Genomic DNA, 24,075 nt, shown 5'->3' with positions numbered 1-24,075 from the left:
GAAACAAAAAAAGTTCTAAACTTGCAAATACAGTTTCAAGTTATTTGCTGCACTGCATGCACTGAAAAAGGATGTAACTCCTGTGGTTACTTAGGAAATCTTGAAATGTAAAACCATCTTGGTCTCATCTTCTGTGACATTTTCAGTCTGTTAATTATCTTATTCTGAACTTTAAAACTGGCATTTACAGACTGCAGTGCCTTTCTAAGGAGCTTGCTCTTTGTCATGATGAAGTTAATGTTCTTGAAAATGAGAAACTGAAAATCATTTGTTATTAACATATGTATGGCTATAGGACCCCCTCAATAAAAAGTAATAAATTAAAGGCTTTTAAAGGATGTTAGTAAATTGGGACTGAAAGTGTTGAAACRTATTTGTTGAAATTCACAAAAAATCCCTAGTTTTCATTTGCATTCACAGGCTGGTACTAAAGAAATTTTAAGATGGCATTACCTCCGAATCTAGTCAGCTTATCCATCCCAAATAAGCAGGTGATAAAAAAAAATTACTCTCCCTCTTTCATTCAAATTTAGAGTGATGATAGGTTTTGTCCCTATCACACAATGGCTAGAATTCTTCAAAGAAATTATGAGACTCTGGCCTTTAGAGCCTGAAATAATATTTTTGTTTTATGTTGTTTTGTTTTTAATGTTTAGCCAGAGCTCCAGCCTGTCCCAAGCATGTACATAGTTTTGTCTGCTTGTCACATACAAGCATGTACATAGTTTTGTGTGCTTTGGGGCTGATAGAGCAATTTAAGAGTCAGGATGATAGAATTAGTTCAAGGATGTCTTCCTTCAGGTGCTGGTGGCAGTCATGTATTTTTTCACACAATCCAGGACATACTTAACAAATGCCAACATCTGACTGAAGTCACTTGATTGCCTTATTCCAAATCTGAAGCAAGTTGTATTGTGCTCAAAGTGTGGAATGTATTAGTGCAGGCTTCCATGTGCCTTTGTTGTATGAGTGATGGTTCTGTGCGGCATTGAATAGCCACTAATAATGAAACAAAGCAACTGTTTATCATGGCGTCCTACAAGGTGTTCTTGAGCATAATGTAAAGCGTTTTCATGGTAACTTGGGTTTTGTACACCTGTTGTCAAGACCAAATTTTGACATCRTACCCTTGTCTTTTCCCTAAAAAGTAATTTAATTGAGAAGTGAGGCCCATATATACTGGTTTTTGTTTGTGATCCTTTGCATACATTTATATTCTCTCTTCGTATGGGACACAATTGGTGACACTTGAAAAAAAATGCTTCAGAAAAAAGATTTAAATACGTGTTTGTGAGATGTGGCAACATCAAGTATTTCTCTGCAGTGTTGAGTAGGTTATCTGGAGACCGGCTGTCAATAAAAAAATGTTCCTATCAGTCTGCATTTGTGGGTTTCTGTGACATTCTATAGGTAAACATGTCATGTGGTTGAAGTACTGGACTGAGATGACCRTGCTCAGGCTCTGAAATTGTCAAAGACTTCATGTCACCTGAAATAATTTTTGTTGCCTGTGAACAACCGGACAGTTGCAGCACTTTGCAGCATCCCCTCAGGAGCTGGTCATCTGAAGCAAGAATACTGTCATGTTCCTTTTAGCTCACAAAACATATTKCCTGTGTGGGGCACAGGTGGAAAAGATCAAGAAAAGAGGCATATTCCAAATCTCAACATGAGGTTGGGATCCAGTTTATGCTTGGCTTTGGGGCTAGGATGCATTTCTGCCTGTAATACAGCTCTCTTCCCTGGGTATAAAATAACTGTAACCTAGGATAGCAGATTTTTCTTCTTCTGATAAGGTCAAAATATTGAAGGGAGGCTTCTTAAAACTTGTCTTGTAAAGAGATACTGGGCATTTATTTAATAACAGTGTTTGTCATTTGCAGAAATGTGTACTGCTTCTGAAGTATCATCTACCTGTTTAGTGTTCATAGCTAAATGAATTATTAATTGTAAAGTGACARAATCTCCCATTTTTAAAGCATATGTTATTCAATGATGGAACCAGAAAGCACATTTTAAGTTTTCATGAGCTTTTATAGTAAGAATAGGGTTTCCTTTTTCTTGTCTGTGCCAATGGTGTCCATTTCAAACTACACAAGTTAGTCGCTTTAGATGCTGAACATTTTTTCTTGGCAAGATATATACAATATTTTGATGCAGGTTTTAGAAATGGCATATAATGTTTGAAGAAYTATATGTTATTTAACTTACAAAATATTTGCTAATATATAGACTTAGTTAACTGAAAAAACGTAACTCTGATCTTGTCATCCACTGCTCCAGGAGAGTGGAGTAGTCTGACTGGGACACTTCCCTTTAGTAAGAGTTGTTAGACTTGGTAGGGACAAAAAAGGAGCATTACTATGAAGACCTGAATCCTAAACATCTCAAGTCTATGTTTTGCCTAATGACAATGTAATTGTTGCTGAAGTAGCAACACTTRATATCTGAACTCAGGAAAAGAATAAGAGAAAGGAACTTTATAACTACTACCTAACCCAGGCAGTGTCTGGTTTGGAAATTCCAAAAGAAGCTGTTCCTAAATGCTCATGAGCATTAGACTATCCTCAAAAAGTCATAAAATATCACTAAAACCTAAGAGGTGTCCAATCCATAAGCATGCTTCACAGCTTTGAATGACACATAGACTGATATAAAGCACAGGCATCACAGCTACTTTATTCCAAACGTGGCTAAACTGGCAGGAGATAGTGTCCACTCTGTCTCAGGCTGAGATTATTACATTCCTCTCCCTATCTGAGATTGCCAGTGAGCCACAATGTAAAGGGAAGGATGAAAAAAAGTATTGCTTTGTGGCATAATCATTTTATGAAGTTGGAGGGACGGGAGGGTGGAWGGATGAGTCAGAAAAGGTGATGGTACATTGGAGATTGCAGCAGGAGTCAGTAGRGTTTGCAGAGGCAGTTTAATTGTCATGAATTGCAAGGAAACTACCCTAAWATCCAGATACTTCTTCAAAAATAGATTTTGCATGACCCATCAGTCAAAGGTGTTATCACTTCCATGAACTCAACTTGGAGACACTTACAACATGGTCTGTTTTCARCTGAAAAGTACATCTTGTCTGCTTAATTAAATCTTCAAATTCCCTTTTTTATTTCTGTTGGTGATTTACTGTCTCTGAACCTGTTACAATTTATTAGATTAATTCAGTGCTTCAAAAGTAGTATTTTGCTATAGTAGGGGCTTATCAACAAGTTATGAAAATCATATAAGCTTGCAAATGAGAGAGATCTGTTGTATTATCTCTTCACTATGATACCAGAACTGCTGTCAGTCTTTAGTTCTCCTACTTCCCAGAATTCTTTCCTTTTGAATGTTTTAATTACTGTTGAAAATATTGCTTATATTTCCCAACCTGAGAATTGGCTTTACAAAGAAGATGACACTGTTTGAGGGAACTGTGAGTTCRGAACTGAACTGCTCATTTATATTTACTTTTTTCTTATACTGATAATGTGTAACTAAAGACACTGAACTGCAAGAATGTTTGTTCCTTTTTCTAACTCCATAGAGCTTCCTGTGTTGTAACTGCTAAATAAGTAACCCCACCTGAACCAAGGTAACCCCACAGTCTRTTATGTGATCATTTAATATGCAATAAAATGAAATAGTCTTTGGGATTTGAGTGCACTGACCTGCTTTTAGTTGCTGTAGAACAATTTCAGTTGATTTCAGAGGGAATTGAAGGTGCTCAGCACTTCAGAAAATCAGGCCGTGCATATTCGGGTGCCTAAGCAGGAATTCTGTATCTGCTCATAGACACAGCAAGTAGGGGTGGATTTCAATTTCCCTCCATAACCAGTRGTTATAACCATGATTATGATGAGGGCTTAGTACAAATCAGAAAAACCAAACCTTGTGTAATGAAACAAAGCCTTAATCAAGGTTTAAGTAGAGTTTAGCAGCAGTGTGTATGTATTTTGTTTATTTACGAGGTTCATTTTKCATAAAAGCACTGCTAACTGTCAGCACCCTGATCTGTATTTGACATTTGCTCATGGAATAGGGTGTTTAGAAATTTCATCAGCTTGTGTGGATAATCTTTGAGAAGATGGGTAGCCTAAGTTGTCAGCAGGGAGGATTAGATCAGTGCCATGATACTGTCCATAAACAGTTGAGCATGGAACAGTACAGCAGTGAACAAATGAAAGCCAAATTACTTTCTTCAGGGGCTGTGCTCAATACTGATTAAGTCATTGGTAAAAATTCACACGRTYGTCTCCATAATGGTCAGGAGCGCTYMTTTGCATGKTTCTTTTAAYAAATTATTTATTCATAGGCAGCAAAATGGTTAATAGTTTCAGTAAAGGGGATCCCAGCCAGCTCTCTCTTAGTTTCTGTTTAGCTGGATAATGGCATACGTGTACTACATCATGGAATTAATCTTTGTGCGTGTTACGATTTTACCTTTCTTTKGTCACTAGATGTCTACCAGAAGAAAGAAGTCCTCCCTATTATCACCTATTACTTTATGCCTTGTTCTGCCCTAACCCTGACATCTTAAAACCAGTCAGCCCAGGAGTGATTTAGGGAGTTTAAAACCTGGAGGTTTTACAGAAGTTTTGACTTTTGCATACTTGTCACAATTTGCTTTGCACTGACAGTAGGCATCTTTTCTAGAACTGGGGTTTTAAATTGTTGTCATTTAATCCAAGTTTTTTGGTTTTTTTTTACAGAAACAACTGCAGGAAACATCCTGCCTGTGGGTGACTGAGACCTGCTTTCTGTGTTGTGCCCTGCAACAGAGCCAGCTGGTGCGCAGCCACAGTAGAAGGGTGGATTCCRAACAGGTCTGTGACAGTTTACTTATGTTCAGGAAAACAGATTTCAGTTTCTATGATGACTCTGTCAAAACACTTTAAATGCTTTATCTTTCACTGTGATGATTTAGCAAACATCATCTTTTTAAAACAAGGTTTGGGTTTTTGTTTTTTTTTTTTTTACACTTTTAAAATGTTAGAGTAATGCAAAATCCAGGGTTTCAAGTGCACAATATGAACAATATCAATCATTTATTGTATTGATAGGCAGATTCACTGTTCCTTCACTTAATGTAYACAACTGTATTTCACATTGCATAGAGAAAAGAGGAAACAAGCAGGAGTGAAGTTAAATCACTGTGCATGGAGTGGGAGTAAAACAGTGAGAATGAGCTAGCTTATTTTAGCCTTTTTGTGTGGTTTTTTTTCCCAGCAAGACCCCATCCAGCCCCACCTACTCCTTAACTTTCCAAGGCTCAACCTGGAGAGAGCCCAAGGCCATTAGGCCATTCCTGAAATTGTATTTAGTTGCTTGAGTTCACCTGAGGAATTCAAGGATTCATTTCAGTGGGAGATCATTGACTATAACCTTGAAGGATTGAGCCTCCTTGTATGAGACACATTTTAAATAAAATGCAATTGCTTCCATTTGCTAAACAAGACACAGAAATGCATCTGAGAAATTGGATACAGCTAATCTGCTAACCTGGAATTGCTTCCAAAACAGTTGTGCATGAAGGCAGCAGGGATTTACTGGCTTTAAGACACAGCCCAATTTCCTTCCTTCTCCAGTACTTACTGGGAGCAATGGTCTGGACATTCATGAAGTTGTCTGGCATAAAATTGGTGTAAAGTAAAAAGCGAGCCAGGCCAAAAAACCCAAAAATGCCAGAAGATAGRGCTGCTTCATAGTATAGTCCCTATTTAAAAAATACATCTCTAGTATAATAAAAAGCAGAGCTCACCATGAAAACGAAATTATTAAATTGTTATAAAAACTGTGCTTTTTTTTTTTTTTCTTCATTTAATGTCAAATTTTAATGATACTGATATAGGCTAGTAATTCAGTATAAGATCCAAGGAGGCACATATTTTTAAAATAGTCAGTTTGTCCTTTACATGATACAGAAATAAGAATCCAGGAGATACACAAACAAGACACCAACAATCTTAGGATATTAAATTTAATTATAGATTACACAGAATATGATGTAAAAACAGCAATTTACTAGAATAATTATAACCTGCAAAATGTGAAAATAGTTTAGAAAATGGATTGTCATATTCTCTGACACAGCAATAGTCATGAAAGGTACACTTATAATATCATATGTTAATCCGTGTATTAACTATACTACCTGTCATTTAGCCAGGATTTCAAGACAGATTAAAGGCATTTATTTCTGAAGTGCCTATGTTTAACTTCATTGAAACAGCTAGATTGAAAACACTATATTTTTATCAACTACTGCATGGAGATCTATTCCAGATAAATGCTTTGTCTATATGCTATGAATTCGTAATGAGAAGAGTAATTGTAAGACTGCAGAGAGTACAGACCTGTAAGTGGGTAGTTTGACAACCGAAAATATTTCTTAGTGTCTTATTAAWTTTTTTAATTCAGACATGCCAATGTCTCTTTCCTATTTCAGACCTAGATCATATTTAATCTGAATTCYTGTTTTATATTTAAAAAGCCCACATTTATTTGTCATGGGAAAGATACRTGTAAATCTTTTTGTTATGTAGTTCAACAAGAAATGTTGCAAGTGTCAAAGGATATGATGACCACAGCAATGTCAGCAGGTTTAATTTTTTTCCAGCTGTGTTTATGAAAGCAAAAAACCCAACCAAAACCAAAACCAACCCTGACATATTTAGTTTCTTTTTGAATATACAGACTGGCCCAAACACTGACATTCTCTTTATCAGTCTTATTGTTACAAAAACTGTACATTACAAACAGTATAGAAACAAACTGAAAGGAATGTGCCACACATCCTGGCTAATTTTCTATATGCAGTTTAAAAATAYAGCCTACTCCCTTATAGTGCACAGTTATTGTGTAGAGTACATCACTAGTTAAGTGGACATGATAGAAGAGCTCTAGTTTTCCTCAGCACAGAGAATAAGAGCCAGTTCTGCTCGGTAAAGCTTTCCTCCATCAGACAAGGCCATGATGCTTTTCTTGTATGTTGCAAGGTTGGTAATGTCTAATTCCTATTTAAAGAACAGATAATGCTTTATAATCCTGTTTAGTTATCAACATGAACAAGTTTACTTCCAATGGCAGGAAATGGGAAAAAAACCCAGGTACTTTCAGCCCATCCAACAGTAACACTAAAATGTTTTGATATATTTGTATGCTATCCATACAATGGCCATATGTCAGCTTGCTGCCAGCTGGTGTCTCAGAAGCAAGCAAACTCTTGACACTGTCACAGTGTAATCACAACTCCCAGTTCAGGATTTACAATGCTATTATTTCCACCACAATTTTTAGTTGTACTTTGACTTCAGGAATTATGACTTAGAAGCTCTATATTTATCTTATTAGGATGGATTAAAGTGTCCTTAAAATCCAAATTAAATCTAATCTCTAAGGGGAAAGCAGCCCTCTAGGATTACCTTTTTGTTCTTTTCACAGAGATCCTTCAGTAGGGCATCAAGTTCGTTTTCATCTATATAGCCATTGCCATCCTGAAAAGTACAATTAAAGATAATTTTAAACATTTATTTTTAATTCCAGAGGTTATGGCTCGTTTTCTACAAATTCAGAAAATAAGTGCCATCAAACTGYGCAGTTAATAAAAACATTTTTTTAAGACTTACTTGATCATACATCTCAAAGGCATTATTGAATTCTTTTGCACACATTTTGACACCCTAAATGCCAAAAGGAAAACAAATCCATTAATGACACCAGTTATGTGTGATGGTGACAGGTTACCTGAATAATGTGAATATTCATACCTGAAATTTAATAAGAAAATTTTCCTGTACAGGGAGTAGTCTTTGGAGAGAAGAAAAACAAAGGTCAAAATATTTAGGTGTTCCCATTWCAGCACTCAGTACATGATATTTGTTGTGAAAAGAAACAGAAGACATACCTGGCCAGTTCAGTAAGCTCCAGCTTTCCATCATTGTTTGCATCAAACATCCTGAGCTGAAAGAAAATATAATTTTACATTGCTAATCAAAATTAATTAACCTAATGAAGAAAACACTTATTTGGAAAACTTAAATTCAGTTAACTTTTTCCTGAAATGATGTCCCCAGGCCATATTTGCTCTGTAATACATTTATTTTAAATACTGACCATGTARTTTATAGTAATTAATTCTACTGCAAAAGCTTGATAAGAACAAATGAAAAATGAAACAAATCCAGTTAACCTATGGTAAGGTAGGTCTTGACCTGTATGAGAAATGTGCATGTAATTATTTATAAATGAGAGGAGCATTGATGTGATAACATTTTACTTTTGACTTCATGTCATGATTGGATAATAGAATCATTATTCTGTATTCATAAAGATGAAAATACTGTTGGGTAAAGTGCAATTGAATGCAAGGCACTCAATTCCCTACACAGAAAATAATAGACATTTCAATTGACTAGGTCTAAGTATTTAAGTAAAGACAATGTCCTGTTACTGTGATACATTAAAAAAAAAGTGAACAGATGTTGCAGATGATCATATTATCTTGATGGCATGAAAATGGGGGAAAAAATCCCTCCAAACAAGCATAATTAAATTACAGGAATAACTATGTTAATTTAAAAAAAAAAAGTGATTATCATTTCTAATAATTTTTAATAACTGTACTGTTAAGGGTTAAAGTGTTTTCCTTTGGGGCTTTGAAAGGATGAGCTTCTGCTACTTGAGAGGCACAAACAGCTTACAATAGCTATTAGAAGTAGATGGAGGTAYTGCTCCTGCATAGGACTTTCTCTTCCAGTATTTATAGTTCCAGTTTTCTACTTTTAAACATTATGTTGCACTTGCTGTATTCAAAGGAGTCACAAAAGCAGGAGACTACAACACATTGTATTGAAAGCACCACCACCCACGCTCCATCTTATCACCTGCAATCACAGTAACTTTAGCTGTAATTTATAGATAAAAGGAAAAGCAGCATCCTGTACTGACATATATRTATAAATGTATATCATTTGAAAGAGAGAACTGATGTAATGCAATGAAAAAAGACCTAATTTCACTTTAATACACAATCAATGACAAAGGATACCAGAAAAAAGTGACCAATCCTACAAAGGTTTATTTCTGCACAACACCCCGGTTCCTTTTAACACTTCCTTCCTCTGTATGAAAGCATCTGCCTTGTGTGCACTTCCCATGAAAGCAGATTTGCATTTGGGGGAGGTAAGCAGTGGCAGCTGTGAACTTATTTTGTATTTTGATGAGTTGTTAGTGGCTGGCTGTGCCTGCCAGCAGCTGCTCAGGACTGCATGTTTTCTAATATCCTTCTGTTTTCTGAGGAGATTATTGGAGAGGTGGGCTTATATTTTTTCCCTTATAACTAAATTCTTTGTCATTGTGTGCCTCTGTAGAGGCCAGAATTTAGAGCTCACTTTAGGATGAAGGTCAGAAAGGAAAAAAAAACCCCAACATTTTAATGAATGAAAATGTTACCTTCACCAGTGAATGAACAGTGACAATTCTACATAAATGGTTTATACTGGTACAATGAACCAGCAGACTCTTCCAGGAGAAACACAAATTTTGTTCAGCCATTCTCAAGCCAGTTTGAGGGCTGGTACATCTACCTAGCACAATTTTGATTGTTAAAAGTATTTTAGGACAAAACCAGTAAAACAAAAAATGTAGTGTTTACACATTTCCTGAAGACCAGAATTTTGTCTTTTTTCTTGAACAGCCCACTCAGAMGCTGGTACTGGTCTTTACCATGGAGTACCATTGTGATTGGATGGACAGATTGTTCCAAGGATGGACTGGTTTATGACCAAGGAAGCAACAATTTTCCTGTAGTGTTTCTCTAAAACATCAGTTTATCTTTTTTGAAGCAAGGGGAGAAGGAAAGTGTGAGATGTTTGTAAATCTAAAGAAGCCACCTGCAGTGATGTTTTTTAAGACAAGAGACAGACAACACAGCACTGTAAGAAGGCAAAATGTATAAAGTAATACCAAATTGATTTGACCTAAATATAATAATACATTTGTGACAAGAACAATTTTTCTCCTATGAACTGTGAAAACTTTGTTTTAACAACTAATGGAACAAAAACTATGGAATGGTATGTATAAAAAAACTGTGGATATTGTATATGTACCAAGAAGTTTAAAGATTCTTGGGCTTTTCTCTTTAAGCAGTACTGAAAACTGCCCATCAAAGCTCTGCAGCTGCAGTACTTGCAGTGCTAGGTGCCACAGTTGTGTCTCTCTTGCAATGTCATAGTGTGGGACCTGGTGGGTCTCCAAGTCATTGGGAGCCTTTCRGTGGCTAAAGATAAACAGAGTTTGGATTAACCCATTATGCTGTAAATAACCTTACCATTATTTCTGTGTATTCCGATAGCTTTGAGTCTTCAATCTGCTTATTTGCTTTCTGTAATAAATCTTTCAAGAAGCTCTGTTAAAAWAAATAGAGTAATAGGTGAATTTTTATCTACAGTATAAAATGTTTGACTTGCTAATTTCAGGTTAAAGTAATGGGAAACACTATTTTACTTCCACTTTAGCATTTACTACWGAAGTTCCAAATAAGTGGGAAAGAAATAGTTGTTAACAGCTAAGAATATTTTTTGTTGTTTTGATAAGTTCAAGTATATTGCATTTTATTTGGAAAAAGTAATTAATGAAACTTCCTGCACTTTATGTCATTTGTTGGGAATGTGGAAAAAAGTTTGGCTTTCAAGTATACTGCTTCTTAATCAGCTCTATCGGTAAACTAAACTAATTAACCTTGGGTCCCCTTGAAAACCTCGATGCCTAATCACTTCTTGCAAAATAGGAACAATTTTACAGAAAGGAACAATGATTAATCGAGTTTTGTCCTTGCCTATGGCAGTACCTGATGCTAGRAGTGAACATTGCTTCTTCCTACCTTGTATTTTAAATGTGTGCAGCCAATGTCATTGCATTTTTGAATAAGAATTTGAGGTCCCATGACTTGAAATACCAGCCATTTTTACTTTAACAAATAGGATGGTTTCCACCCATTCAGTGTTCTGAAGTTCTGTGCTGGATCTTTGACATTAAAAAAGAAAAGATACCAAATTGTATAGCAAGGGCRTTACAAGACCTGATGAAGCACCTAATTCCTGTCATCAACTGGAGTGTCATTATCCAAATTATTGAATTTTTGGCCACATTTCAAGATAGAAAATGGGGGAGCTGATAAGAAAAGATGCTTCTATTCCTGAACCTGAATGCAACCATGTCAATAGTCCTATGACTAACACCACTGCAGTTCTTGTGGTCTGGCCCCCTCCATGCTGAAGGCCCTTGCTGGCAGCTTGTCTAACAAAGAACACAACTGAAAAACTGTGAATAGGTGGTACAGAAACATGTTTAATCTTGTGTGCTTCAATGGAAAATAGAACTGGAAGGGAAATTAAAAGGCCATGCAGTCCATGTCTCAAGAACAGATTCTATGTGTCTAAACTTCCTGAATTACTCTCTGATCTSAGCTATTGCTAAACCTTTCCTAAATACAGGCAGTGATGAAGAGTCTGCCTCCCCCTTAGACAACATATTCTCTGCCATCACTGTTAGAAAGTTTTCCTGACTTTTAGCTTAAATTTTACTTACAAAATTGTAAATAGGTGTACCCCTCCCAAAGTAAATACTTTAAAATGCTTGGGCTTGCCAAGAAATAGTGATCTGAAAATAAAACTGGACATTKACGTCTTATTTTCAATATTAAAATGGCCTCTTTCTCTGAGGCAAACGAAACCTCACAGCACAAGAGAGATGAACCATTAGAGACTCAGTCAAAAAGTCTTCATTCTTCAGCTGGCCCTCAAGCAGCCCTGCCTTTTTAAATCTATTTTAAAATACAGCAGTCAGCAATCGGTGTCTAACAGCTGGGGAGTTCTCAAATGCTACCTCTTCCTGATCCTACCAGCTTTAAATACACCGACCTGGTGCAAGCAGTCAGCAGAAGAATGGACTTCTCTGCCTGAGGGCTACCCTAAGGTTAGATCCTCAGCAAATGTCACACTGATACCAAACTCAAAAGAAAAAGGGAAAAGAAAAAAAAGATGTGAATTTTTTGTCATAGAGTCTTTTTCGGAACAGAAGAGTTGTAAAGATTTTGGACAGTTTGATCTCCTGGCGTTTTATTTAAGACTTACATAACTCTTCTTTTTAGCACATATGGACAAAATAGTCCAAATTAGATGAATAAACACTGCTAGGTCTTTCTCTTGCTGTGAATTGCTTTGATTCCTTTGAATGTAAAGCTACAATAATGAATCAAATGCAATTGAACTGTGGAAAATGGCACCTTTTTACACTCAGAAAGCTCTTGTATAGGAGCATTTCTCCTATGAAGAAAGGCAGAGAGAACTGGATGCTTCAGTTTGGAGAAGAGCAGCTACAGGAGAACATCATCAAAGAATAAAAATATTTCAAGGCAAGGTGCAAAGAGGATGGAGCTAGGYTACTGACGGGACCAGAGGCAATGGTCACAAAGTGAAACACAAAATGTTCCCTCTCAGCATCAGGAAACACATTTTCACTGCAAGCATGACACAGCACTGGCGCAAGTTGCCCATGGAGGCTGTAGAGTTTTCATTCTTGGAGACATTCAAAGGCTRTCTGAACAAGGTCCTGGCTCTGGGTGGTCTTGCTTGAGCAGAGGAGTTGGACCAGATGACCTCCTGAGGTCTCTAAAAACCACTCTGATTCTGTGACACTAACTCAGCATGGACAAATTGATAAAATCACTCCAGTTTTAAGATTTCCTAGCTGCACAAGGCTGCGATGGCTAATTGGATAACCTTGACTCTGCCCTTATTTGTGCATATTTAAGCTGATACCAATATCCTACTAGGTTAACCAAGCAGAGGCAGCACAATTCCACTTGTGTTAATCTAACAGTATGAGAGTGGAAATTGTAGGGTTACATGGTACTTGAGACAGCATAATCTGTCCAGGAGCATAGTGATTAATAGTAGCGATGCTCTTAAAAAAAAMCACAACAAAACAGCCCTTCTCCCTAACAGACCAAAAAATAACCAACAGAGCTGTCAGAGGCTCCTCTTGTTTTCTTGATCTTTCTTCTAAGCTACCTGGTACCCTGAGTCACTTGAGACCAACACGGATCAGAATTAAAACATGGTTTAAAAAACATTGATCAGATTAGAGTTTCACTTTAAATAATTTACTGACGATAAAAACATCAGCTAATTGTACTGCACTTTTTGTTGTGCTTGAAATGCAAAAGCATGCACAGGTGGGTATCTGAAGAAAGAGATAGCAGCACAGGCAGTAATCCAACACCTGCCCTCATGTTGTGCATGCTCACAGATACTGGTTTACCTTAAGTTCCTCAGAATCAATGAAGCCACTGTGGTCGCTGTCATATTTCCTCCATGTCTGCAATCAGAAAGTGAATGCTTTAATGATATGTTTGTGGCAAGTAGGTCTTGGATTGTTTTACAACAGGCAACTTTTCATACTGCACCTGCATGAAATCTTCACTCGACTTTAGCTGCTGGCATCTGAAGAACAACAGGAAATTCTCTTCTGTTGGCAATACCTGAGCAAGCTGGAACAGAATTTAAGAAAGATTAAATTTTGGCTCTTCATTAGGCCAGCTGAGTTTGTAATAGATCATTAAGCTTTTAAAAAGAGTATGAAATTCTTTGCGCTCCTAYTGCTGTATTGTGCCCCACTTGGAAGCTCCATCCTGCTACCTGAAGTGTTTGGAAATGCCTCTGAAAAGCTTCTGGCTTCCAGCTTTGCCATATTCATCAAGGTCAAACAGATCTGAGGTCTGAGGGAAGGGAGTGAGGCAGCACTTTAGCAAAAGGGTAGCAGGAGAAAGGGGAAAAAATCACCTCCACAGAATTAGGATCTGTATTAAAATCCACTGAATCGGCATGAAAGCAAAGCACAATGCAGGGATTCATAGAGGATAAGCAGGAAGGACCAAGAATTGAGAAAGTGAGAAATATAGACTACTCACAGGTACCAAGGAAGAGGAAGAAAGAGAGAAACACTGACATGAAGAAMGCATGTGTAATGTAAATGGTTAAATATAAGGAAAAGCCAGGAGAAAAAAAGAAAATAGGGAGGATAAGGGATGGCAATGCTCATTTGTCAGTCACAGAGACGTGCTCAAAAAGAGTTATAAATACCAGAAAGAAACCAAGAGGGCTTTTAGCCCTGCAAAACCAGGGTYGGTTCTTCCAATGCCTCTTCTCTASAAAAGGCTTTTTAAAAATCAGACATTATTGTACTGATTATTGAAAATGTTAATTAACTGTAACTCAATTTTGGCATGTGACAAATGTAGAAGATGGAGAGTATGCTGTATAATTTAATGTAAAATCATGATTTATTTTTAACAAAAGCTCAATATTTTTTTCTGTCCTCAAAATGTACGAAATGTGTTTTGATTAAAAAACCCAACTTTTTACTTGAAGAATAGACCAGCTGTGCTTACTAGGAAAAGAAAATTGAGAAAGACAGTTTTCTTAGCTGCATTCTTTTATGTAAAATGACATCTGCAGACTTTCTGGAGTCCCATYTTAAAATTTTGAAACAAATTTTTGGTTTTCTGCCTCCATTTTACACCCTCAAATCTTTTGTTCTGCCTATTTCAGTGCTATTGCCTAATTGCTGAGGCTTTTTTATKGCGATCCAGCCGAGCTGTAAGCGAGTTCAGCTCTCACCTCGCAGACACAACAAAGTTATGGAGACATATCTCTTGTTTCTCTAAAATTATATGTGCAAGGAATCAGTTAAATTCTTTTAGTTTTTGTATGGCTGAAAAAACACATCAGAGCACCCTCCTTGCAGGAATGGCTCAGCTGATGACAGGCTGTCAGGCCCATCAGAGCTTTCTGAGTGCTTTTGCTAAATGGCTGAACACGAAACCAAAATCAACTCAAGAAATGTGTTTTTGTCAGCAGCTTTCAAATCCTACTCCATTATAAATAGCATTTACACATGTTTGTATGCAATAGCTAAATGTAACTCAGTCCAGTTTTTATGAAAAAAAAATGGTTTTGTTTCTCTCATGACAGAAAAGCTTTGATTTTTAGAGTGCATCCCTATTTAACAGCAAATGAAAAGAACTATTTAAAAAGCAGAGTTTGGGAGAAGGGACTGATTATGACAATGGGGAAGGGTTTGCTTGTGTGGAAAATATAAATAAGATGACATTCAATGACATAGCTAACTCCTGTGAATTTTGCAAGGGCACTGCAAAATAGTAACTGTCCAAAGGATCATTAACAGATTATTAACAGTAGCAAACTGTATTTGAGGTACAGAATATATTACCTCTGGAAGAAAATTACCTTATTTTAAGCTATACCTCTCACCCTTTGTAAGTCTCAGGGGAAAGCATTAAATTGCTTTTTGTGGAAAACTCTGCAGTATTAAGGGATGTCGAGATTATGTGGAAACTGGTTCAACTTCACAGTCCCAGTTTTATACCACTACCAAGAAGAAAGATTGCATTATTTTAAGTGGTGACTTTGTGGTGATGGGCATAGTGGGACTTGATGAGCATGTTTGAAAAAGAGTGCAGACCACTGCCAGTCCGTGTGTGGCAGCAATAGCAGTTTAGTGAGCTTTGCTGCTTTTATGAAGAAGGTTGGTTATCCTGGATAACAAATTTGCAAATTTGGATTGCAAATARTAGAGGACAGCTACAAAGCCTGAGGCTACTTTGACTCTCTGCTCAGCTGCAGGSTGAGGTGTGTTACCTAGCAGAAAAAATACTGTCAGTACCTAAAACAGTATCAGGACTATTTTCTAGACTTCGTTCTCTAAGTAAATTCTGTTGATATTTCATGCTACTTAAAATTCCTTTCACCTAATACAGTGAATTTGCTTTTTAAAATCCCATAATAGAGCATGGAAGCACAAAGAATATTTTAGGCTAATAACTAGTCATTTTTATGGCAGCAGTAATCTTCAAATAATTTGAATGTGGAATTGCTGCTGCTCTGAGTTTTGAAACCTTGGGTTTCACAGCCATATTTTAGTGAAAGCATTGGTCTCAGTGAGTACAAAAGGTGAATTAAAGGTCTCTTACACAATGGCCAGAAAGTGGGCAGGTCAGGCTTTGCCTTTAGCTGGAGGACACTGGATAAAAGCCAGAGAACTAACTGCAGTGTGCTTGCAAAGGCAGAATCAACACTTAATCTGTGCTAAAAATCCACTCCTTCCTCTGTGAAGCCACTCAGGCGTCCTCTTTATCTCAGTCAACAGACCTTTCCTGAAAACTCATTATTCTCTAGCACATTCTTCGTCAGATGCTGGGTGTTCATTATGAGGGCTGGGAGTCTGAATGGCTTTACATAAGTTTTTTAAACAGCGTTCACACAATTTTCAGATAAACTATTTGAAGTACTATGTAAATGTAAGCAATCTTAAATTACTGGATAAGTTTTTTTTAATAAAGAAGGAGAATCAAGTATAAATATCAACTTCAATATTATACTGCTCTGTATGCACAACACATTTCATGAGTCCCATCAGCAGTTTCCAAATCAAGCTTCATGCTGATGTAAGTGAAATAAAATATGGCTATTGGGTTTGTAAACTGCTATATTAAGGGAGAAAGTCCCTTCAGTCACTGAACTCCGTACTATCACTATTCAATTGCTTCCGTGGATGCTGAGCATGCTTGGCACTTCACTGGGAGTGGTGAACCATATCAGACCCTACTGGATTCCACATTTTCACTCATTAAGTCAATATCAGAATTAGAAATAGAATTTGAGAGGTAAGACTTCCAGTTRTCTTTCCTAAGCGAAGAAGCATAGTCTTTTTTAGGCACACTTCACAGTAAATACATTCTTCTTGTATCCAGTGCTTGCTATACACGTATTCAAAAAGACTAATTTAAATAGAATTCTTCAATAACAAATAAATAAGCATTTGTTAGCCAAAAACCAAACAATTTGTTATACCAAATAAACACTAATTCTTTCTAGATGCAAAGCTATTTGATCAATGCTAAGTATTGTCAAAAGATACACTTTTAAAAATCAGTTGTAGCTGCAAGTGAAACAAACTGTTCATATTTCTATGATAGTTTTAGTCGTAATTACATATGCCTTTAAACAAATGTATAAAATTCAGACGTGACAGAGGAGAAAAGGTATCCTGAAATGATCTATTSTATCAGCAGGGATACTTTCTATTGACTTTTACAGATTCTATTCAGTCCTCWATTTTAAAATTAGATTCTGACCCAAAGCTGGCCACTGTAGAAATTTTGCGGGCCTGGCTTGTTTCCAGCTGTTTCTTAATTAGCTCTCTAGGTCAGATTTCTTATTATCAGGAAAAAATATAATACCATTTAGTAATAAAACTGCAGTCTCACTGCACTCAGAKTGACATAAATGAGTCATTGATTTAAGCTCAGAGAAGTAACTTCTCAAACTGTAACCCCATAACCCCACAGTCTCCTTTTTGACTTGCAGGGCTGAAGAGTTAAAATGAGAGAAAACACAGTGGATTCCCCTTCCTAGCAAAATGTCAAAATTATGCAGTTGTTGAGCAGCTGTACGAGGAGAAGAGGTTGGTTATCCTCACCCCTTCAGAAAGTGGGAGTAAGGAATGTGAGAATTTTCTGCCTGAAATTGTGTCAAAGTTCAAGAAAGGAAATCCTAAGAAATTCTAATCTTTCTTTGGATCACAATTACTATTGAAATTTAGTTTACATTTAATATGATTAACAAGGTGACTTACCATATATGGTTTTTTTTTAGAATAGACTACATACATGATTGCCCAATTGAGTTCACTCAGATGTCATCATCACTATCAGGAACAGTGACAGCATTAATTCAAAATCACGGGTAGCACTACATCATGTTAGTTTTTGCAATTTAAATTTCTAAAATAGAATTCTTATCTACTTTGTAGAAAACAAAATTGCTGTTGATGCTTATTTGTATTGAATAAAGAGAAAAAAGATAAATGACTTCTGAAATGTCTGGAGAGTGGTAAGGAATACATTACTTTCTGTTAATGAAATAATTTCTTTAGTGAAAAAAAATCTCAATAGACAGGAAGAAATATTCTGTGTATCTAAAAATCCAAAGTATTGACATATTATGCTCACATTGTTCTGTGCTAAATGCATTTTCTTCAAGTAAAGTTACAAGTAACCATCTTACCTCAACTATTCCTATTTTTCCATCAGTAGATTTCCCATATTGGTCCACAAAAGCTTTCATTTCAGGTGTTAAATCCTGCAAAGTTACAATGATAGAATCATTACTTTAAAAGACAAGAAACATATGTAAATTTACTTGWATAATCTATTAGTTGCAAAATAATATATTACATTTAATGGAGTACTCACACTTTGCCAAGTTTAATGAAAATGAGCATTCTTTTTTGTCATAAGTAATGTCATTGTGATAAATTTTACTTCCTAGGGAATTATATTATAGCCAGTGTGAATGATTGGCACCTAAATACTTAGAACTCTATTTTGGTTTACAGAATGAAAAAATTATAAAGACAGATGTGTTGAAAGATATATCTAACAGCTCCTTTGTTTAAGAGGGTGACAGTGAAGTTCACAGGTAATTATCAGTCCATTTTCTCAGTTTTCATTTTTAAATTAGTAACTTGAAGGCAGTGCGGAATCATTCAAAATAAGGGAAAAAAAATCAGTATCATACATCTGAACACCAAAATAGTCTTTTCACATCTTTGAGTGTATTTTTCCTGAACAATGGGTGCTATTTTAGTCTTAAAAGAGCTCATCACAATATCATATTTTCCCCTGTTTAGTATTTGGTTATCATGGAAACAGAGTCAAAATGTCACAGCTGAAATGCAGAGGGAGATTTAGATRAGAGAAAACTTTAAGCTGTACCTTAAATTTGACAGAATAAAGCCATCATTGTTGTTCATATAAATTACGGCCCCTGCTATACATCTGTTGTATAGCATCTAAAGACATCTAAAAGACTATCCTCATTATACGCTATGGCAAAAAGTGCCAGCCTTGGGGTAAATATCTAAATGTTTGTTTTCATACTTCAACTTGACCTGCCTTGCTTTGATATGAGCTGCCATCAACCCTATATACTGATTAAACTTTTAATTTTCACTGTGTTTCTTATAGGTGGAAGTAAGTGAAACATGCAGTGAGAATGAGGTTACAGTTATATTAAAACAATGGACAATTCTACTGTTATAGATGAAGGTACGTCAGACTTTGGAAATTAAAGGTTTAGTTTTTGTAATAGATGTGATTATATAGGACCTAAGTGATTTTCTCACTGGAGACACAGRGAATCTCAGCTGTACAAAGTCCATTGTAGCTTGTCCCAAATTTCACCTGCCAAAGCTAACTAAAATGTCAGTTCCTTGTCRCTGATACAGCCACGGCCTAGTATCCTATTTCTGTCAAAGTCATCCATGGCAGGTTAGTAATTTGCCATGGCTTTAATTAGAGATGTGGTTATTAATATAATGGACTTCAAAGTCACCTTTCATCTAACGATCCCAAAGTGGGGACAAGTTTGCTTAGCAGATAGAATGGAGAATTAGACACTTGGATTTTAATTAGTCCTGGTTAAATATTTTACTAATCTTTCTAATAGCAGCTCTGCAGTGCCAGACAGTGTCCAGCCATTGAAGGAGGCACAGYTGATTATAGGTTAAACACAACAGGAAGTTGTCCTCTAGTTCATTATTYAGAAATGATGGCAAGTTTTTTGGTGTTCACTTCACCTGCTCATGAGATGCTTGAAGAGTTGAGTTACATTATGCAAATAAATATTTTTGGTTGAAAAAACTTGCCTAAGTTTAACCAAGTCTAGTCCTAAACCTGATAAAGATGCAGTACTCAATATTTGAAATYAAGAAACTGACCCCTCACACCTCAGCCAGACACCTCAGAAAAGACATTTGTCCAACAAGTGGAAAAAAACAGGGTTTTCTGATATGATTCAAAAATTTAAGGATAGTTAGCACTGCAGAAACACATGACTTACATAAATCACATATTTTTTGTGGAGAAATAGTATCATTATCTATATATGCAGGGWAAGTGGGAAATGGATGTGGAATAGCTCAGACAAGATCCTCCTATTTACACTTTACTAATCTCTGCATTATATGCATTTTATATTAACCTCTGCGTTATGTTCTGTCACTTATACCCCAGAGTTTCTTTTGGCAAATATGGAATGTATTGCATAAATGTGGGTTACAATAAATGTAAGTTTATATACTTTAAAAAGTATTTATATACTTTTTTAGCTTTTATCTTTGAAAAATTGGCATTTCTTTTAACATGGCTGCAATTATATCAGATCAATTCACAGTCTACCACACTGCATGAAGCAAAAAGGCCTGACGTTACCAAAGCTCAAAGTGCTAAAACTTCTGAGTAGACATTCCCCTCTTTCAGGGGGGTTAGCCTGAATCAAGCTGCATGCTACTGCTCTGTCTGAGGAAAAGCAGCTGTGAAAGTACAGGCTTACTGAGTGGATTAATACAAGGATTAGCATCAGAACATAATTAGAACAGTTCTGTAGTTGGGAAGAATATTGGGAAATATGAAACCATCCTATTCGATGAGAGAATCAATGTGGTTCTTTAATGCATATGGCATGACTGATGTAAAATCCCGCTATGAAGAATGCATAATTGAATATTTCAAAAATAGTGAGCAGGAGAGTGACCTGAAATGCAGAAGTTAATGATGACAAAGAAGCTTTGGGGTGTTAAAAGAAGGACAGACAAGGAAATGACATATAACCTTCACTAGTTTCTCAATGTGTCCCTTCTGGCAAAAGAATAGATACTCAAAGGTACTGAATTAGTATCCCATGAGACAAAAAATGAACTAATGAGTTGCTTGTTTAGCAAATGAGCCTTCAAATGCAAGAATCAGGTTAGATTTGAAACCTAAGATGACATATAGCAGTACTCCAGAGCCTGCAGACCAAGTGCTGAATTTGGTGTTGCTACTGTATATTGCTCTTTCCAGCAGAACACTCCAAAGCCAGGTTTGAATTACAGAAATGGGACACAACAACTTAAACACCTGAGCATTTTTAAAATACACTGTGGGATACTAGTAGGGGTTATTTAAAAAAAMCCACATACATTATAAAATTTGTAGCAGATAAAAATAATTCTGCAAAGCTTTATGTGTTGCTGTGAGTAGGCTGTTTTTAAGAGATGCACCCTTGCTTTGAGAGAGAAAAGATCCCGATCTTAAAATGATAAATATTTTAGTCCTTGAACTTCTAATTAAATTTTTAACCACTGAATATTAGCATTTCTACTAAGAATTCCATTTATAAAAAATATAAAGAGGCTTTAATATCTTCTTTCTACTGGGCGTACTTAAGTTTCCTGCACTTAAGTATAGAAGAGAGATTTGTTCTCTTGCAGTACTTGAAACGTATTGAAGTTATGTTTAATCTTTTCTGTGAAAAAAATAGACTTTTTTCTGTTCAAAAATCCCCACGTTCCTTTCCACAAAATTTTCTGTTTTGTTTTGGTTTTTACTTGMATTTTGCTTTATTTTATTTTTAATTTTAGCTTGAACTTACACTCATGRAAATGAGAGCCTACACCAATGTCTCTAATAAGAATTAACTGGTACCTAGAGTGCGGTAACATTAGAGGCATTGCTGGAAGACGGACTTTCATATGTGTAAAGTTTCTACTCATACAATYAATAAGATACAACTTTCCACAAAAAAAAACAAAACCTCATAATAACCTTTTTTTCTGGATTTAGTTCTAGAATAGACAAGAACATTCAAAATTAATTATTGAAAATCTATTTCATAGTTTGGAGGCATTGTTATGATGAGGTGATAATCTATTTCTAATAATCTATTTCCTCCATGAACACATCATCCGKTTAAATGATCATTCTTTTCTGTTTCTTCAGAAGTCTTTTACCATAGATTCATTTTAGATAGATTCCATTCAGTTACATATTGGGCTTTGATGCTAAAAGTGGCATCTTTATGCCGAATCTTTAATTTCTTTCTTTGTCCCTTTTTTTTTTCCTCCCCCAAATGGGTACAGTTTAGAGGGAATTAATAATTAATATTTTGGTRACTCACATGCAGAAGTGTTTTGACAAAACTGTCAAAAACTTTGCCATCTCTCTGAGCCTTTTAAACAGCCAGGATTTGGTACTGACGCTCCCGGTGAAGAGCAGAAACTGTTTAGGAGTCATCTGCAGATCTATTTAGTGACCACCGAGGGGCAGAAACGCATTTCAGCCCGTACTGCCCATTAGGTGCGAAATTAAAACAGAGTCCAACTACTCTTAACTGTCGGGTTTTTATCTTCTTTTTTCTTTTTCTCCTTTCCCCCCTCTTTTTTGTTTTTTTTTTCTTTTTTCTTTTTTCTTTTTTTCCCTTCCTTTCTTTCCCCTCAGTTTTAATAAGTGTACATATCTGGATCAGGTAAGATTAATTGCAATGGGGTAACGTCCCATCCGAGACCAAAATATAGCATCCACACATTTCTTGACTTTTCTTTTTAAGCACTGTCAGAACTATCAGCCTGTAGCCTGCCGAGGTATGAGCGGGACTTGCTCCCCAGGGAGRAGGACTCTGGTTTCACCTATCCAAAGCAGACGATTTACCTGATTTGCAATCTGCTCATTTCTAACCAAGCTACTTCCCTTCCCCTGGTGCGGCAGGTGTGCGAACCGTGTGACAGCAAGAGAGAACAGAAGGAACCGGGGCATTGCAGTTTGCTCAAGAAAACTCTTCTTTCCCGAAGAAGACGAAAAAGTGGGGCAAAACATTAACCTACCAAGCCCGCCTTCTTCCGCGCCTGCTGCAGCTCCTGGATGAAGTTTTGTAGCTCCTTCCCGTCCATGAACCCATTGCCTGCAACACAAAGAGTTACGGTTGCCGTCACCGCTCGCTCCGAACTCTCTCCGCTCTCCAGCGCCGGCAGGGGCGTCTCCGACCCGGCTGCTCCCTCCCGGCGAGCGGCTCCCCTCGCACTTCTCCCGGCCCCGGCCCCGGTCCCTGCCGGCTCCGGGGCTGCGCCCGAGGCTGCGGGCGGCGGGCGGGACGGGGCCGGTTTCGGGCGGGGAGCGGTGCGGTCCCCCCAGCCTCCCGCGGGCTCGCCCCCCTCGCCCCCCGCTCCCCCGCCGCCCCGGGGGAAAGGAGTCACCGTCGGAGTCGTAGTGGTGCCAGATCTCGAAGAACTGGGCTGCCGAGATCTCCACGCCCTGCAGGTGGGTCTCCGCCGTCATGGTGGGCGCGGGGCGGCGGCGCGGGGGGGGGCGCTGTCCGCGGTCCTGACTTGACTCTGACCGCGGCCGGCGCGGCGACGACGGCGACAGCTCCGACGGCTCCTCCCGCCGCCGCCCCGCCGAGGGCTATTTATGARGCCGTCCCGGCCGGGCCACTCCCCCCGGCGCTGCCCTCCCTCTCCGCGGGCCCCGGCGCGCCCTCCCCGCCCTGCGCGGGGGGGTCGGGGTCTCCCGACGGCGGCACCGCGGCTGGGGCCGGCCCGGCGGCGGAGCCCTCGGGAACGGACACCCCTCGACGTGGGAGGGATGGGAAGGGGTGTGTGGGTGCCGAGGGGAGAGCCCCGAGCAGAGAGAACGGCGCTGAGCTACCCAGGAGTTGCTGCGCATCCCTTGCTGCCCAGAGCGCGCCCGTGAGACGTGCGGACAGAGAGCCAGCACAGTTTGGCCGTGGGGTTTCCATGAGGAACAGGGTCCTGAATTTTATGGCACGACTTGTAGCACCCCAGCATGTCCCGGTACAAGAAAAAAAACCACTTGGGGCACCATGTGGGGTGCAAGGGAACAATTTTTCGCTGTTCCATTCCCCATCCTGGCCTGTAGACAGTTTTGCACAGAGCTGATCTCTGAAGAGCTGCAACCATTTAACCTGATATTCCCTCTGAGTAATGATGGGATATTGAGACATCCATATTGAGACAGTATAGAAACAGTGCAGAGGCATGAGGGACACTATCATAGTCTGCTATGACTGAGCAAGAGTTTTGGTTTTTGTTTTTTTTTTTTGGTAGAAGAGCTTTGGAGACTTGCCGTCCTATAGCAGTGAGCTGGAGGGAGGGGACAAGAGCAGC

General features: G+C 37.8%; 1 protein-coding gene across 1 annotated transcript; it reads right to left on the bottom strand.

Annotated features, from left to right (window-relative positions):
* Positions 1-5,846: 5,846 nt before the first annotated feature.
* CALB1 (calbindin 1) lies at positions 5,847-23,314 on the bottom strand. Its single transcript, XM_057371091.1, has 11 exons — positions 23,146-23,314; positions 22,777-22,853; positions 18,141-18,215; positions 13,460-13,543; positions 13,315-13,371; positions 10,322-10,399; positions 7,895-7,950; positions 7,758-7,797; positions 7,617-7,670; positions 7,413-7,484; positions 5,847-7,004 (listed from the first exon to the last, which is right to left on the bottom strand). Exons 1-11 carry the CDS (start codon positions 23,225-23,227, stop codon positions 6,891-6,893), a joined length of 789 nt encoding a protein of 262 aa, XP_057227074.1. The 5' UTR covers positions 23,228-23,314; the 3' UTR covers positions 5,847-6,890.
* Positions 23,315-24,075: the final 761 nt, after the last annotated feature.

The sequence above is a fragment of the Malurus melanocephalus genome, unplaced genomic scaffold (assembly GCF_030028575.1).
Source record: "Malurus melanocephalus ecotype Western Australia unplaced genomic scaffold, MMel_1.1 scaffold_141, whole genome shotgun sequence".
Taxonomy (NCBI): domain Eukaryota; kingdom Metazoa; phylum Chordata; class Aves; order Passeriformes; family Maluridae; genus Malurus; species Malurus melanocephalus.
This window is presented reverse-complemented; position numbering and strand designations above follow the sequence as displayed.